General features: G+C 31.8%; 2 protein-coding genes and 1 long non-coding RNA gene across 6 annotated transcripts; 1 reads left to right on the top strand and 2 right to left on the bottom strand.

The window, feature by feature from the left end:
- The first annotated feature begins 1,118 nt into the window (after positions 1 to 1,118).
- Positions 1,119 to 7,045, top strand: Casp (Fas associated factor casp). Of its 4 annotated transcripts, none has more exons than XM_083088496.1 (12): positions 1,119 to 1,413; positions 1,840 to 1,908; positions 1,984 to 2,269; positions 2,358 to 2,535; positions 2,622 to 2,898; positions 3,013 to 3,151; positions 3,259 to 3,404; positions 3,481 to 3,635; positions 3,724 to 3,919; positions 4,101 to 4,204; positions 6,203 to 6,515; positions 6,684 to 7,045. In XM_083088496.1, exons 1-12 carry the CDS (start codon positions 1,375 to 1,377, stop codon positions 6,762 to 6,764), a joined length of 1,983 nt encoding a protein of 660 aa, XP_082944622.1. In that variant the 5' UTR covers positions 1,119 to 1,374; the 3' UTR covers positions 6,765 to 7,045. The 4 variants fall into 4 exon arrangements, with proteins under 4 accessions (XP_082944622.1, XP_082944621.1, XP_082944623.1 ...); XM_083088495.1 differs by having other exon boundaries at positions 3,010 to 3,151; XM_083088497.1 differs by having other exon boundaries at positions 3,010 to 3,151; positions 6,203 to 6,528.
- A 1,810-nt stretch (positions 7,046 to 8,855) lies between these two features.
- On the bottom strand, positions 8,856 to 14,507 carry Mtr4 (exosome RNA helicase Mtr4). The gene is made up of 10 exons (XM_083088570.1): positions 14,296 to 14,507; positions 14,119 to 14,220; positions 13,277 to 13,519; positions 12,974 to 13,181; positions 11,986 to 12,252; positions 11,063 to 11,894; positions 10,815 to 10,987; positions 10,311 to 10,742; positions 9,131 to 9,668; positions 8,856 to 9,045 (listed from the first exon to the last, which is right to left on the bottom strand). The coding sequence occupies exons 1-10, from the start codon at positions 14,370 to 14,372 to the stop codon at positions 8,888 to 8,890; spliced, it is 3,030 nt and encodes a 1,009-aa protein (XP_082944696.1). The 5' UTR covers positions 14,373 to 14,507; the 3' UTR covers positions 8,856 to 8,887.
- A 27-nt stretch (positions 14,508 to 14,534) lies between these two features.
- Positions 14,535 to 15,580, bottom strand: LOC145965189 (uncharacterized). The gene is made up of 4 exons (XR_014436644.1): positions 15,375 to 15,580; positions 15,054 to 15,190; positions 14,800 to 14,868; positions 14,535 to 14,654 (listed from the first exon to the last, which is right to left on the bottom strand). It is a non-coding gene; the product is annotated as an uncharacterized LOC145965189 (long non-coding RNA).
- Between the last annotated feature and the right edge of the window lie 2,963 nt (positions 15,581 to 18,543).

The raw sequence follows: 18,543 nt of genomic DNA, 5'->3' as shown, positions 1-18,543 counted from the left end.
TTGACCAATCACAGTCGAGTATTCTCTTAATACTTGACTGTGATTGGTCAATTTCTTAAGTCTTACGCCTTAAGTCTCCTTAAAATCTCATTATAGACGACGCTTTAGGGCCACTTCAACCAACTCCGATTAACTTAATCTACTTAATATACAGAGACAAGCCAATATAATTGTAGAAATACAGTATATCGTCAGAAATACAATTGGTCACACTGAATTATTTTGTCATGTTGGCAATCCTTTAATCAACCATTGAGTTAATCGGAGTTTGGTCGAAGCGGCCCTAAGAGATTGACCAATCACAGTCAAGTATGAAGAGAATACTCGACTGTGATTGGTCAATTTTTTAAGGCTTAGAGCTTAAATTACCTATTGTAGATCGGGACTTATGCTTGATCCACAATCTTGCTTTAAGTGACGGAATCGTAAGAAATTAATCAACCACAGTTGAATGTAAGAAGAATAATTAAATACGATTGGTTAGTTTCTTACGACTCCGTCAGTTAAAGCAAGATTGTGAACCAAGCATAAAGCCGTAATCACACTACGGGTTGCGGTTGAAATTGACCAATCAGAACAAAGCAATTTGTCGACCAGCTATTCTGATTGGTCAATTCCAACCGCAACCAAGCCCGCAACCCTTAAGCCGGTTATACAATAGCTGTCGTAAGTCGGGTGTCGTAAGAGTTAACCAATCATAGTTGATTTTAGAGAAGAATAATCGAATACGATTGGTCAACTCTTACGACACCCGACTTACGACAGCTATTGGTCCATATTCTGAATCCTCTTTTATCGATAAAAGTGCCTCTAAAAGTGGCTTATAGCCAATCAGAAGGCTTATAAGCCACTTTTAGAGGCACTTTTATCGATAAAAGAGGATTCAGAATATGGACCATTGTATAACCGGCTTAACCGGCTGTAGTGTGATTACGGTTTTAGCTTGCCCTCGTTTGTACTAGTTCAATTCAGTGCAGTGCAACATGAATTCAGTGCAGCAATAAAGAACAAACCTGATTAGAGGGTCTCTATATTTTTTAACATTCGATCTAGATATGTGTTTATCTTTATATGTTTCTTTATACGTCTATGGTTTGCTTGCTTCTCGCGCATGACCATAGACAGTTTTGCTTCAACATTGAAGGTACTGATATAGTTGCGCTGTTGCATTGTACTCGATTATATTATAGTGTGATGTGACGCCGCGTATCCTATATGGAAATTTCGTAGTCTTGCTTTAAGACGTCAATGGCTCACCATTATTCGTATTTGCAATAGTTTTAACAACAAAGGAGGCAACTTTCTCTCTCATTCTTTCATTCCCTCGCACGAGAGATTGTCCTGCATTATTTTCACATCTTAATTTCATTGGCGATGGCTGAAAATCGAGATGCGATATTAGCTGACTTTCAGGTAAACCACAGCTGATTTTCCGCACACAACGCATAAATGCGTTGTTAGGTTATGGTTGCGTTTCAATGACATTGTGATAATTGGTCATTTGAAATAAGTTTCTCTCTCTCTCTCTCTTTTCCTGCCTCCTTCTCTCCCTCTCTCTCTTTTTCTCTCTCCCCCCTTTCTTCCTTCTCTTCCTCTTCTCTCTCCTCGTTACTTCCGTCATTTTTTTTCGGAATTATCACAAGTACTTGAATCTGAAAAAAATACAATGCTTTTTACAATCGACTTTTGTTTTTTACTTTTGTCTTTTGAATTATAAATCTACAAACATTGCCAAATGACTTTACCAATTGACTTTTGCCAATTTCCTTACTATATTATTTTTATAAAAGTTGTCTGTTGTTAAAATAAATTGTCATAAACTTTATATCACATTTGTAGGCTTGCACTGGAATCGATGATTTCGGAGAAGCCATTCTATATCTGGAAGAAACAAACTGGGATCTACTGGTAGATAATGTAACAAAATCATGAATTTGTAGTCATTAGTTTCATATATTAAGATATATATTTTTTTTCACATAGGCTGCAATAAATAAAGCTATGCCCCAAGGTACGCAACAGTTACCTTCTGAAATGACTTCAGATATAGAAATGGTAGAGGAAATTAAAATAACACCACATTCATCTTCGTCAAAGCAACAAACTGCTCAAAACTCAAAAAAGATAGGAACAAAAGCAGATATAGTAGAAAGCGCAAAACCTGGGACAAGTAGACCTAAAAGTTGCATGAGAAATAGAACACTTACATTCCACATTAATTATCTTGATAATGTTTATAAAATAAATTTGTCTGAATTATCTACTTTGAGTAAGTATGAATCATATGTAGATCATATATTGACATTTAAAGATTAACACAAATAAGGAATTACTAATTATTGAATTATATTTTTTAGAAGATCTTAAGCAATTTATATGGTATAAAACAAATATAGCACCTTGTCAACAACATCTTCATGGATGGAAAAAGGAACCTCAAACATCGAATACGATATTGCAAACATTAGATCTGCCTAGAGAAAATACATTGTACCTGTCATCGTTATCACAAGATGGTGATTTGTCTCATGAGACGTAAGTAGTAAAATTTTACTTCAATGCAATTTTGTAATTATTATAATAATAAACCTACATTTTTTATTTTTTATTTTTTATTTAAGGATAAACCTGTCAGATCGTATGATTCAAACTTATACTTTGAATGTAAAAGATGAAGTACATAATAAAACATACAATTTGAAATTTCCTGGTACACGTACTATATTAGAAGTGAAGACAGACATCTACTCATTAATAGACGTACCTGTACGAAATCAGCAATGGAAAGGTTGGCCTAGTTCATTGAAGGATGATAATGTAATATTAGCACAAAGTGGAATTTGTTACCCAGAACATGATTTATCCGTTGGAAAACTTCCTGTAAAAGAAGAAAAAAAGGTAATATCTCGTTAAGAATAAAGAGTCTTTTCATAATGTTAATTTATATATAAAAAATTATAATTGTCTCTCTCTCTCTCTCTTTCTCTTTCTCTTCCTCTCTGTGTTTAGAAGGTTATAGATTTGATTGACAGCGATAGTTCCATAGATGAACCAGAGGATGTGGAAGAATTTGAAGATGTTCCTGAAACGTTTACCGTCGAAGATGATATTTTCATAGATGATGTTAAATCCACTAAAGTAGAGCGTCTCAGTGAGTGTATATTGAAATATATGAAAACTGCTTTGTTTTATTTAAGTGATATGATGTTTTACCTAATATTGGTAAAACAATAAATGAGATTTTTTTTTTATAAAAAGTGCCAGAAAATGTAGTTGATGAGGTGATGGGCACATTACATTTTGCGGAGCAATTCGAAAAACGATATGGGCCAGCACATCCGGAATTTTTTGCTGGTACATTCGAAGATGCTCTAAAGGAATCATGTTTGAAACCAGCAAAAGAGGTTTGTCTTGATCTTGCGCTACAAAAATATAATTTTTATCATAATATCTGAAAGCAAAATATTTCTTATGTTTTAGAGAAAATTATTAGCAGTATATTTGCATCACGATAATAGTGTACTAGCGAACGTTTTTTGTACTCAATTATTAGGCTTTGAAACTGTGCTTCAACTTCTCTCAGCAAATTTCATAGTATGGGGTTGGGATATTACATATGAATCTAATAAAGAGAGGTATAATTTATATAGATAATATAATGTATATAAAAAATGTAGCTGTGTGAATTTATTGAACAATCATTAAATCTCGTTTAATTCTCAGATTTCTATATTCTGTAACTCAAACCCTTGGTACTATTGGCTCGTTAGCTGTGTCAAGCATAGATGTTGATACCTTGCCAGTTTTAATGATTATTATGAGATCTAGATCTAATACAGAGATATTTACTATTGTACATGGCAATGTGGGAGTTAACGAGTTATTAACGAATTTGGTACAAGCCGTCGACATATTTCAAGTACGAAGTACAGCTATTTTACATACTGTTGAGCAATATTGTTATCTCTTAAGAGTATATATATATATATATATATATATATATATATATATATATATATATGAAGTATATTACTTTATTCTAAAACATACGAATATATAAATAGAAATTTTATACAATTACTATTCTTCTTAAAATATAGGAACAAAGACGAGCTGATATTGGCGTTGAAGAAGAACGGCAGGCTAGAGAAAGAGTTAAACAAGAACAAGACAGGGCATATCAAGAAAGTTTGGCAGCTGATAGGTAAATAAAAAAATTCAAGATTTATTATGCAGTTTCAAAGTTAAATCATGTCAATATATTCTTTGAGTAGAAATAAAAAAAAAATGCTATATAAACATAGATCTGGAAATGCTTTTATTAAAATATTACAATCATTTTATTAAAATATTACAATATCAAATATGAATGGTGTATTGCTGTTAATACATTACGATATAAGAGTAGGTCAGCTATGTTAATCTAAGAAGAATCAATTGTTTGGCTTTCCAAAATCACCAGATCTTACAGAGACTTTTATAGAGCTAGATTTTTATCTAAACAATAGTGAAGACGTTGTGACGACGAATCGATTCTTATATAATATATAAGAATCGATTCGCAACTGAAACTGATAGACAAGATTAGTGATGTATTCATTGACTTAAAACAAAATAGATATGAAATTCATAAAATTAAATTCAATCTCCCAATGATCTTGCGTCAGAATCAATCTTGCATCAGAAAGAAAGACATTTTGAAATAGAAACTTAAGCGAATTTCCTTCTTTTTTCAGTGTTATACATTATAACATAATAAAATGTTCTTGGATATATACTTATATATTTTTTTCTTATTCCTACTCGTAAAACATACTGACAAAATTTTATAGTTTAACTTTTTTGAAATATCTTTATAAAATATATCTCTATAAAATATACAGGGTGTCCCATTTTAACTTGGACAGTAAAATATCTCAAAAACTAAGCCCAGCAAACAAAAATGTTTCAGACAAAAGTTGTATGGTTTCAAGGGGGCCATAAGATGGTACCATTGGTTTGACCTTGAAGAGTTATTTGAAGGTCACATGAAGGTCACCTTCAATTTCTTAAATGGAACCTACTATTTGTCATTGCATATTCTTGTAGCTTATCTCGAGAGCTTTCCAAAACACTATAATTAAGTACCTTTTCGTTAAGTACTTTTTGAGTTATGAGGCTTGAAATAATTTCTTAATTTTACATAAACCGTAAAATATCTTGTAAAATATTCATTTTTTTCGATTATCTTACCTTAATACTTTTACGTACAAAATAATGAGAGGAATCAATTGGTGTGAAGAAAACACATAGTTGTTTTGAAGAAAAAATATGTAATTTGCAATTAACAATTCCATATTTTTTCTTAAAAACAACTATGTGTTTTCTTTACACCAATTGATTCCTCTCATTATTTTGTACATAAAAGTATTAAGGTAAGATAATCGAAAAATGAATATTTTACAAGATATTTTACAGTTTATGTAAAATTAAGAAATTATTTCAAGCCTCATAACTCAAAAAGTACTTAACGAAAAGGTACTTAATTATAGTGTTTTGGAAAGCTCTCGAGATAAGCTACAAGAATGTGCAAAAATATATAGGGTGTTCCATTTAAAAAAATTGAAGTGACCTTCACGTGACCTTCAAATGACTCTTCAAGGTCAAACCAATGGTACCATCTTATGGCCCCCTCGAAACCATACAACTTTTGTCTGAAACATTTTTGTTTGCTGGGCTTAGTTTTTGAGATATTTTACTGTCCAAGTTAAAATGGGACATCCTGTATAGGATATTTTACATAAAGTGTTACAAGGTGTTTTTTTTTTCTCCAAAACTTGATATACAAAAAATGTTTTAGACAAAATTTAGAGGGCTTTGAGAAAGAAAAAAGACAATAATCTTGAATTTAAACTAGGTCAATTTTTCAAGTTAATCATGTGAACATAGTTTTTAAATAAAACCACACCAATATGTTTATACAAATCGAGTTCTCAAAAAAACTAGGTTCATTTTCACTTTAATTGAAATTCAAGATTGTTAACTTTTTTCTCTCTCAAAACGCTATAAATTTTGTTTGAGACATCAGGTTTTGATGAAAATATAACAGTTTATGTGAAACACCTTGTACATATATTTGTATAATTTGTACGTATATTTGTATAACACTACATAAAGATAATTTACATTGAATAATAACTGTATTTTTGTAATATATTTCAAGAGCAAAAGAAGAAGCAAAACAGATGCAAGAAGAACTCGAGAAGAAGAAGAAAGAACAGGCTGAAAACGAAAGGCTAGCAGAAGAAGCGAGGAAAGAAGCTCACAGACAAGCTGTAGAATCCAGTTTACCACCTGAACCGCAACAGGGAGCGGGCGATGGTGTAATGAAAGTAAGAGTACGGCTTCCAGCTGGGAAATTTCTAGAACGTAAATTTCAACCGGACACGCCATTACAAACACTCTTTAATTTTCTTATTGTGGAGGGTTATCCTACAGAGGAATATAAACTCCTGTCTAGTTGGCCTCGAAGGGATGTAAGTAGATGATGTAAGCATTTAAGTTCTTATTATGTAGATATTTCTTTGTAATTTGTTTTAGATTGTATTCTTTGTATATAAGTTGAGATTAATTTCTCATAAAAATTCTTTTATAAAATATTTATAATGTAATAATATATTAACATATTTATGTATTTGTTCCAGTTAACATCGATGGACTCAAAACTTACCTTGATGGAATTAAAATTCTGCCCACAGGAGACGGTAATTTTAGAAGAACGATAAATATATAATACATTATAATTAAATTTAAATATAGAAATTAAGTGTCGCAAATATTCTACAAAAATGTATTTATTTAACAATTTCGAGATAGAAACAGCAAATTATAGAATCTTGTTTATCTTGCAAATATGTATTGCATTTTTACGCTGAACTTTTCCCGAACAATGGAGTCATATATAACAAATGTAATGTTATTTCATAAAAAAAGAAAGTTTTCCATACATACATATATTATATACTTTAAATTCCCAAAAATAAATCGGATTCTGATCAATTTTAAATGAGAGTTATACTTGTTTATTACAAATGTTCGCAATTAGACTATGTAAATAATGGGGATAATACATTAGAATTTTTATATTATATATATATACACACACACACACACAAGGTGTCTTGGACTTAACAAATCAGCCGTTAATGGTAGATTCCTGAAATCATTTGGAAATGAAAATCTTAATACCAAAATATTGAGGATGTAGTTTCGGCGCTACAAAAGATTAAAGATTACCAATCGGCGCGTTACATTGTCCTGTGCTCAAGGACATAGTGCATCAAGGGGCCCGCGTACAGTGTGATAATATCAATATCGATAGAAGGATTAATATAAAATAAAAAATAGGATTTTGCAGTGAGCACGATTATGTCTTCGATGCGACAGTAGTCAGTAGTTTGAACATTTTTATGAAGTCTTCCTCAACATTTTGGTATTAGAATTTTCGTCTCCAAATGATCTCGGGAATCTGCTATTAACGGCTGATTCGTTAAGTCTGGGACACCCTATATATATATAGGGTGTCCGCGGGGCGAGGACTTCGAGATATATCGAAGTGCGCGTTCTACGCTTTCGGGCACTCGCGGGTCGCGTGAAATAACAACACTTTTAAGAACAACGTGCAACTTTATTGCGGAACACAGAACACACACAACGGATTATAACAAGGAACACGATAACGATTCGTAAACGCGTCCACTCAGCTCAATAGCTGGCTCCAGACTAGACTGTCATTCGTCTTGTTAACGCGCTCGAAGACGATCTTCTGCCGAACGTCACGGGTGACCAAGTAATCCGCAGGGAAGGAACACGAGGATGCAACACACACTATATATATATACAGGGTGTCCCATTTTAATGTCCCACCCCAAATAACTTTCTTATTTTTAATTTTAGAAAAAGATGTTTCAGACAAAAGTGGTATGGTTTCAAGGGGGACATAAGGTGGTGTCATTAGTTTGACCTTGAATAGTTACTTGAAGGTCACGTGAAGGCCACTTTCAATTTTTTAAATGGAATCGCCTACTTTTTATTACATATTCTTGCAGCTCATCTCGAGAGCTTTCCAAAACACTATAATTAAGTTAGTTTTCATTAAGTACTTTCCAAGTTATGAGGCTTGAAATCATTTCTTAATTTTACATAAACCGTAAAATATCTTGTAAAATATTCTTTTTTCGATTATCTTACCATAATACTTTTATGTACAAAATAATGAGAGAAATCAATTGGTGTAAAGAAAACACATAATTGTTTCGAAAAAAAAAATGTAATTGTTAATTGCAAATTATATTTTTTCTTTCGAAACAATTATGTGTTTTCTTTACACCAATTGATTCCTCTCATTATTTTGTACATAAAAGTATTAAGGTAAGATAATCGAAAAATGAATATTTTACTAGATATTTTATGGTTTATGTAAAATTAAGAAATGATTTCAAGCCTCATAACTCGGAAAGTACTTAATGAAAACTAACTTAATTATAGTGTTTTGGAAAGCTCTCGAAATAAGCTACAAGAATATGCAATAGAAAGTAAGGGATTTCATTTAAAAAATTGAAGGTGACCTTTACGTGACCTTGAAGCAACTATTCAAGGTCAAACTAATGACACCACCTTATGTCCCCCTTGAAACCAATCAACTTTTGTCTGAAACATCTTTTTCTAAAATTAAAAATAAGAAAGTTATTTGGGGTGGGACATTAAAATGGGACACCCTGTATATATATATATATATATATATATATATATATGTGTGTGTGTGTGTGTGTGTGTGTTGTATATGTTATGGCGCGTGTAATGAAGAAAAACACAAATTGTTACTTTGTGACACGTTTTTTTTTTTACATTATAAATATAAGGACGCCGCAAACACAATATCACGTTTTATAAGTTTGATTGCCTCACTAAATTTATTTTCCAAATCTGTATTTCCAATACCTTTTGCAGCTTGACATAGTTGTCGAAGCACTTCTTCTAAACGACGCATGCATCTAATAATAGATCCTAAAATATATTTTATATGCATCAATACAGAAAGATAAAATGAGGTTTGAGTTTATTGTTGTCTTAACACAACAAGATATGTTACCTTCAAATATATCTGTCATTTTACAAATTTGTAAGAATGTTGCGCCTTTGCACCAAGCATATATAACGTCCATTAAATATGGTTTAAATCTATCGACATATGCATCCTCGTCTAATTCCAAGTTGGCCTCTGTTGAAACCTTTGCTATTCTACGAGCCAAATCTTGCATCTGTCTGAGTGGACCGCTTAATTCCTCTGTGCTTTTAGGCATTTCGTTCGACTTTTCATCACATACAAAACAACTTATCAATGCCACCATTTGCGGTACACTTAAAGCATTGAAAAGACCATTGAAGATCATCTCTGTCATTAATAGCTCGTCGGCACCGTTCAATTCGCAAGCTACACGTCCTTTCAATTCTATAATGTCCGCCGATGTGCAATATGCCATCCTTCTTAAAACACGCTTTCTACATTTAAGTTCATTCATCTGAAGTATAGACTTAGCCTGCTTAAATTCTTCCTTGGCTTGTTTAAGCTGTACAGCCAATTCCTCCTTGTGTAAAAATTGTTCATATAATACATTTACATTCTGATCCTATAAATATTACAAAATTAAATTTATTATAAATGAAAAGAATATTAAACATAAATATTAAACAATTAAAATATGTTGCATAATAAGCAAAACATAAGCTTTGAAAGTTTTTTATGTAAAAATATATATACAGATATGTTATGGAAAGTGTATATAGAGGAGGTGTTAAAAATTTAAAATTATATTGTACAATATTTTGTGTTTCAATTTACCACTTTTCTCTATATATGTACTTATATATATACTTGCGCGCGCACACACACACACACACACACACACACTCACTCACTCTCTCTCTCTCTCTCTCTCTCTCTCTCTCTCTCTCTCTCTATATATATATATATATATATATATATATATATAGAGAGAGAGAGAGAGAGAGAGAGAGAGAGTGTGTGTGTGTGTGTGTGTGTGTGCGCGCGCGCGCGCGCGCAAGTATATATATAAGTACATATATAGAGAAAAGTGGTAAATTGAAACACAAAATATTGTACAGTATAATTTTAAATTTTTAACACCTCCTCTATATACACTTTCCATAACAAAACAATTTCCATAACATATCTGTATATATATTTTTACATAAAAAACTTTCAAAGCTTATGTTTTGCTTATTATGCAATATATGTATTTATCACTTACTTTGTGCAAAGAATGTGCATATAATTTTTTTTCTAATGCTTCAATTTTTTTAACAATATCTTTAAAACTTTGATCCTCTATGTGCATATCTGTAATAGGGTTGAGTAATGGTGGACCATCTGGGAATCTTTTCTTTACTTCTCGTATTGTTTTCAATACACTCTTTCTATTATCAGATGGCCTGAGGTCTTTTGGATAATATAATCTGAGTGAACTGATTTGAGAAATTAAATTATGTGAAACAGGAACTACTTCCATTTCACCTTCTTCGCCTTCGCGACATGGAATTGGATTGCCTTCTTTGGAATCTTTCGATATGTGAAGTAAAATATCAGTGATAATAATAGTCTTATCTTTTACTGGATTTTTCGGATTTTTCTTTTTAAAGTTTACTATAATACCCCAATCGAACGTTTCAAACTCATTTCTCACCTACAATATCCATAAAAAAATTAAAAATTCCATTCAAAATGGCGGAAATACATGTAATATATAAATATACACTTTTACTAGTCTTCCGGGTTGTAAAAATGGAACCAAATATTCTGGTTGCGTCAAAAATGACCGAAACTCTCCGCTCAAACGATCGAGCTGTTCCCGTATATTATGATAAGAAGAAATCTCATCATATCTCTCAACATTCACGGTATTGTAGGTAGTGTATAACTCCTTTACCTCTGTAAAAAAGTATAATAAAGGCAATTAATTTTCACGGTTTTAAACTATTATAATGTTAGCGAATAACGACTTACTATTATACAAAGCTGGAATACCAGCTTGATTTTGAAATTGGAAGAAGCTTCTTTCTAACATGTATTCTGGATTAATCTCTTCCACTCGAAGAAGATTAAGCACCATGTTATAGGTCAGATGAAATGCAGAATTTATTGGATCTGGTTTTCCTTGAACAATAGCTTTACCGACAACTGGACTAACTTGTTCGTCTATCATTAATATTACAATTCCTTTGTCGTCTAGACCTCGCCTGCCCGCACGGCCGGACATTTGAATATATTCACCCGATGTGATCCAACGGAAGTCCTTACCATCAAATTTACGGGGTGCCGTAAACAAAACTGTTCGCGCAGGCATGTTTAAACCCATTGCGAATGTTTCAGTGGCAAAAAGCGCTTTGATCAAACCTTCGCCGAATAATATCTCGACTGTCTCCTTTAAAATTGGCAAGAGTCCACCATGATGAATACCTATTCCACGCCGTAAAAGTGGCAGCAAGTTCGTAACTTGCGGTAACTTTTTGTCCTCATCGTTAAGGACATCTATCGCATTATTGAAAACCTCATCCACTAATTTTTTTTCTTCTAATGTGTTCAAATCTAGTTTGGCCATTTGCATCGCATAAACTTCACAGTCTTTCTTTGAAAAACTAAAGATTATCACGGGGGCAAAATTTCTCTCCATGATCATTTTTACCATTTTGAAGATATTTGTTTGTCCACTATTAGTAGCGCGCAAGCCACCTTTACGTCCTTTTGTGTCACCTTTAGCTGCATCACCTATATTCTGCAGACAGGCCATAGCTCTGTTAAAATTTTCTTCTTTAAATTGACCAGTTTCATCTACAACCTGTTTTACAATAAATAAATGTAATAGATGGATGTGTTCCTGGTTTTTATCAAACTCTTAAATAGGTACATTTTCAAAAATTATCACTGACCAGATGAATTCCATCACCACCAACTGGAAATATGTAATGTTGTAATGGAGTAGGTCTGTAATCCGTAGAGACCACATGGCAAGGCTGATTATGCAAATGTGCCACCCACTCTGCAAATTGTCGTGCATTCGGTATGGTAGCAGAGAGAAATACATAATGTACATTATCCGGCAACAATATAAGCGTCTCCTCCCACACCACGCCTCTCTCTTTATCGCGCATGTAATGAATTTCATCAAAGATTACCCAACCAACTTCACGCATCACCTATACAAATATATATATATATATATTTAATATATTTTTCTTCTTATGTAATATTTAGTAAAAAAACATTGTTATACTATAATTATATAAAATAATATTTATATATACTAATATTACAATATATATATATATATAAACTAATATTTATCTATACTAATATTACTTTTTATATTACTTTTACATTACTATACTTTCATATATATTAATTACATAAAAGCAATAAGATGGAATATTACAAAATTATAATTTCCTATAGCGTAATACAAGTTATATAATCATTATTACATTATAGTTAATTCATATTCTGCATAAAATTGGTTCATATAGAGCATTAATCATATATAGAATTGATAATTAAATAAAAAAATAAATTAATTATACAAAAAAAAAATACATATTTAATTTATAAAATTCGAAATTTAATTTATATAAAAATTTGATTTCTTCAAATAAGCAAATAAATGACTATTGGATTATTTCTCACACTTATTCCAATAACTTCAAATAATCTGTTTAATACTCTAAACTCCTTCTTGAAATTATATTAAGAAATTAAATTGACAAAAGAGATACTTTGAATCTTATGTTAGTAACTGTACTTTGTAAGCTTTATATCAACTTCATGGTAAAAAATTGAATAAAAGTTAATCTAATTTCACTGCCTAATTTTGTAATGCGATAGAACACTTTGCATTTTCATAGTTTTAAAAATAAAACAAACCTCTGAGCCTCTGTACAGCATATTACGCAAAATTTCGGTAGTCATAATTAATACACTAGCTGTTGGATTTATAGTAACATCACCTGTTACCAGACCAACATCTTTAAATTCCTCATGAAACTCTCTATACTTCTGATTACTCAATGCTTTAATTGGAGTTGTGTATATCACCCTCTGCTTATCCTTAAGTGAACATGCTATTGCATACCTGAATGATCATTAGATGATGAAATGAGAAAGCCATTGCTGCAGAAAAAATTGCTCAAGATGACATTCTTTGAAAATAAAATATAAGATACTTACTCGGCCACAACAGTTTTACCAGCTGAAGTATGAGCGGAAACAAGAACTGACTGATTATTCTCAATGCATAAAATTGCTTCTTTTTGGAATGGATCGAGTATAAATTTATATTCTTTGGCTGGTTTACCCTGTTTATGTTCTAAGGGTACATATTCTTGCTCAGGTGGAATAGCAACCTCGTGCATACAAGATTCCATAGTCTCTATATTATGTACTTTTATTCGACATATCATATCCTCTAGACTAAAAAATAATGTTTAATAATAATAATGTTTAACATAATTGTATATTATAATTTTACCTCTGTAATTTTATATCATATTATTAAATAAATATAAGTAAACAAAATTATAAAATTATATATATGTATCTGTATATTATATTTACTTTATTTTTTAAAAATAATATATGCAATATAATATCAAAAATATAAATTGTATATATAATGATATATATATATATATATATCATTATATATATATATATATATATATATATATATATAATTATATATACAATTTATATTTTTGATATTATATTGCATATATTATTTTTAAAAATTAAAGTAAATATTATATATATATATATATATATATATATATATATATATATATATATATATCATTATACATACATATAGATTAATTTCTTTTATGTAAGTTTATCTATGCTTATATGTCTATCTATGCAATCAGTTTTTTAATGGATAACTTTATATAGTTGAGTACTCTTAACATTTATATAAACTTTATCTTGGATTAATTTGTATTAAAAAGTTCAAAATAATGATTTCATTTATTAAAATAATAATGAATTCAAGAATATAAAATCAAGAGCCATACTTGATGTCATCCAGAATAGGATCATGTCGTAATTTCTTAACAAATGACTTATCATCTTCCGTGTCAAGCTGTCGCTTTATTCCCGCATCCGATTCGATTTTCCTACAAATTTGGTTAGAATAAATAATTTGCAGCCATGAGGTTGCTTTTAACAGTAAAGATTAACCGCTCACTTACTTCGAAATGTCCGGTATCTCCACATCATCGCCATGCTCATCAAAAACATCAAATAAATCTTCGGTAAAATTTGCCATTATTTGTTAAAAAACAAATTTTTTTACTCCGATACTATTATCTTCGACATTTTATTGTAATAGAGGCAATAGAGGCGGCCAATGTCCGCGGCACACGATATGATTTCGTATCACAGACTTCTATAATACACTAGACTGCTAACATCTGTATAAAACACTAATCTATATATAACTGGATAGCCGATCGCCTTTGTTCGTAGTATTCAGAAGCGTCCCCAAATGGACGGCCACCATCTTACCCGGCAATTTGCCTCCGAGGGCGGGAAATTCAAATAAGTTTGACTAAAATTTACGTTATAACATTTTTTGTGTTATTAATAATAGAATCAGTATTAAACGATGAAATAAATAATAAAATTATTCAAAATATTACAAGATGTAAAGCTTTAGGACTAATGTCGAATAATACAACGTTTAAAAAATATACCTGAAGAATGAATAAGGAGATTGACGTGAACGTTTGCGCTTGCATATTATACAGACTGCCGGGGAATCTCTAAAATAAGTTGGAACATTATTAAGCTTCAAGCGTACTCTAAATTCAGATCTATCAAAACAGTCTTCAGTAAAATGATCTGGGAGTCAATTGTGTATCACATTATTAAGTGAAAATTACAAAAGTGAGCAAATTTACTAGATATTGACTAATGAAATTATAAATATTCTAGTACATTTGCTCACTTTTGTAATTTTCACCAAGTTGTGTGATACACAATCGACCCCCTGAACACAATAAACTTTCATTGGTAAGTTTCCAATATTTCAATGGTATATTGTTGACCCATTGTTCCAATAAGAATTTATCTGATAAAGGAAACCTGTGAAAGATGGATCGCACAGAATAGAACAAAATGTTAAATATTCGAATAACTAGTTTTTTTTAGCTATCTATTCTATGAAATATGAAAATAATTGACTTAATGATCAACTCGAAAACATAACCTGTAGTAGTCACATCTCGTAAATTCTGTGTATAATGTATAGATTATTCAATTTACTTACTTATGATATGTTCGTCCACAATTTTTTTTGTGAATGCTTCAACAAAAACAACACCTCACCATGGCAAATTATTTATGAATAAACCTGATTTTAAACTTTTACGCATTTTAATCTGCAGTGCCACGGTGGACAGAGCACTGTACGCATGCGCGAACCTCGGGCGTGTAAAATAGCGGACCTTCAATTGGTACCTCGCTCGGAGGCCTATCGGCTATCCAGTTATATATAGATCACCCTAGCGAAAATAAATATCGGAGCGTAAGTCGAATGTAAGGAAAGAGTAATAGAAGTGTAAACGAAGCTTCTAGAAGGCGTAAATTGAAACAACGAAACGTAAATGAAGCGTTAACACTTCGTTTACGTTTCGTTGTTTCAATTTACGCCTCCTATAAGCTTCGTTTATACTTCTGTTACTCTTTCCTTACATTCAACTTACACTCCGTTATTTATTTTCGCCAGGGCAGTGGTATAAAATGACTCGAAAAAGTAATGCGAGGTGCAAATGGTGGTGGGGATGGCAGCCATATTTCGTGTGGGCAAATTATACTGGGTGTTCAATTCGTATTGTCGATGTTGTCAGATAAATCAGATGTCAACAGACGAGATAGCCTCAAACATAACATTTTGGACACCCTATATAATATACCCACACGAAATATGTCACGTGCACACCTGTGCATCATGTCCGCCTGTATCTGTTAGCAGTCTAGTGTATTATAGAAGTTTGTGGGTCTGTCCTTTTTAGCTGCACTGCTGCACTAGTGCAATAAGTTAGAAAGAGACAAACATACTTTCTTTCACTCTAACTAATTGCACTAGTGCAGCAGTGCAGCTAAAAAGAACAGGCCCTGTGTTTCGTACGATCATATAGTTAGCAAATTTGATATTCCCTATTATCTATTAAATCAATCGCTTGGGATTCGTTTGGGCACATTTAGGAATAGATTCTCATAGTTTAGGAAATAATAGTTTATTTATAACACAGGCCCACAAAAAAAAAGTACGCTGTGCTGGCGATCTGACTAGGCTAGTCTTATGTATTTTGGCCCGCTGAATTCGAATCTGACGTTAGAATTGCTCCATCACGTCACAGTTTTTTTTAAATCTCAAAAGAGAAAGACGAAAATTTCGTAAAAATCGACATTCTAGGGTAGTAAGACTGCGCTTCTTGAGGGAAAAGTTACTGAAATCATATTTCCATGTATTTTCTGGCATTATAAATCCAAATCCGATTTGTCACACCAATCATACCATCGATTCCATTAACATTTGTCATGAAAAAGTAGCAATCTTCCGTATTCCATATTTGATTTTAGTTCATTCATAAATCTTATATTGGAAAGAATTAATCTTATATTCTCCAAGTCCAAATTTTGAGAAAAATTTTTCGAAACTTACAACTTCTAGCTGTTGAGTTCGTATAAGATGCAGAAATTTCTTTATATAGGTCACAAACCTCTTTTCATGTCTTTAAAGCGCTAGAGGTACATGAAAAAAAAAGATTGTGCTATCTGGAGGTAAAAACCTATCTTAATATCTTCGCATCTTGATAAATAGAATCTGTTTGCAGTAAATTTTAGGTGTTACAACCTGAAAAAATAAAAAAAATAAAAAATGAGCACAAAAAAAATTGAGCACAACGTTTATATTCTAGGTCGGATTTGGATTTATAATGTCTGAAAATACATTAAAATATGATTTTGGTAACTTTTTCTTTAAGAAGCACAGTCTTATTACCCTAGAATGTCGATTTTTACGAAATTTTCGTCTATTTTTGAGATTTAAAAAAAACTGTGACGTGATGGAGCAATTCTGACATCAGATTCGAATTCAGCGGGCCAAAATATATAAGACTAGCCTAGTCAGATCGCCAGCACAGAGTACTTTTTTTTGTGGGCCTGTGTAATTAATTAAAATAAATTGAGCGTATAGTTAGCAGACATAAATACCCCGTAAGCAAAATGTTAGCAGTATGTCGGCAGAAATCGAGCAGGATCTGCGCACGCAATCTGATGGCAAATTGATAGCAGAAACCGAACAAGATTTGGGCTTACTTATATTAATGGTAACAGATTTAATCAAAGTATATCAGCAGACTGACTGCGTCCTTATTCAGCTTATATTCTGCTGACAGAGCCTGCTCACAGAATCTGACAGCAGATTGGTAGCAGAAATCCAGCAGGATCTGTAAACATGACTTGACGCTCGATTGGCGGCAAAAACCGAGCAGAATCTGTAAACATAATCTGACAACAGATTGTCGGCAGAAATCGAGCAGGATCTGCGCACGCAATCTGATGGCAAATTGACAGCAGAAACCGAACAAGATTTGGGCTTACTTATATTAATGTTGTATAAATGCAATAAAATTGATTATTACAAATAAGTATAGTGCTAAATAAGAATATTATCGGTGAATTATCGGTTAATTACAATTTTTTCTGATATGACATAATGTATAATAATATATGTTATATTGTAATTATTCTCACATAACGAAGGACTAGTTCAATTTAATTAAATTAATAATAAAGTAAAAGTAATTTAATTTATAAAACGAGATATAATTTATTTAGAATTAATTCTTACTTTATGCTTCAAATAGGCAGTAAATGAATAATTTACCATTTATCCTATTGATTCTAATCAGTTTAATATTCTGAATCTCATCTTGTATCAGATGTCAGAAATTAAAGTGATAGAAATAGTTACTATATTTTTGATCTTTTATTAATAATCGCGACTTTATATATATTTTTGACAGAGATTTGATTGCGAGAAAATATGTCACATAGCGGTAAACGAAGGAACTATCGAATCATCCAAACCCTGTTCTGCTTCTGCCGTCAATCTGCTATCAGATATTGTGTGCGCAAATCCTGCTCGGTTTCTACAGGCAATCTGACATCAAATTTCACCGCACAGATCCTGTTCCATTTCTGCCATCAATCTGCCGTCAGTTACATCAGCAGGCTCTACTCGGGTTCTGCTGACAATTTGATATCAAATTTCATTGCGCAGATCCTGCTCGATTTTTGTTACCAATCTGCTGTCAAAATTGCGCCGCACAGATCCTGTTCAGTTTCTGCCATAAATGTGCCGTCAATTATATCAACAAGTTCTGCTCGGTTTCTGTTGATAATCTGTTGTCCAGTTATGTGAACAGATT

This window comes from Camponotus vicinus, unplaced genomic scaffold, assembly GCF_025532165.1.
Source record: "Camponotus vicinus isolate PSW18456_S1 unplaced genomic scaffold, iyCamVici1.0 SCAF_14, whole genome shotgun sequence".
NCBI lineage: Eukaryota > Metazoa > Arthropoda > Insecta > Hymenoptera > Formicidae > Camponotus > Camponotus vicinus.
Note: the sequence above shows the minus strand (reverse complement) of the source record. Positions and strands in the feature narration are given on the sequence as shown.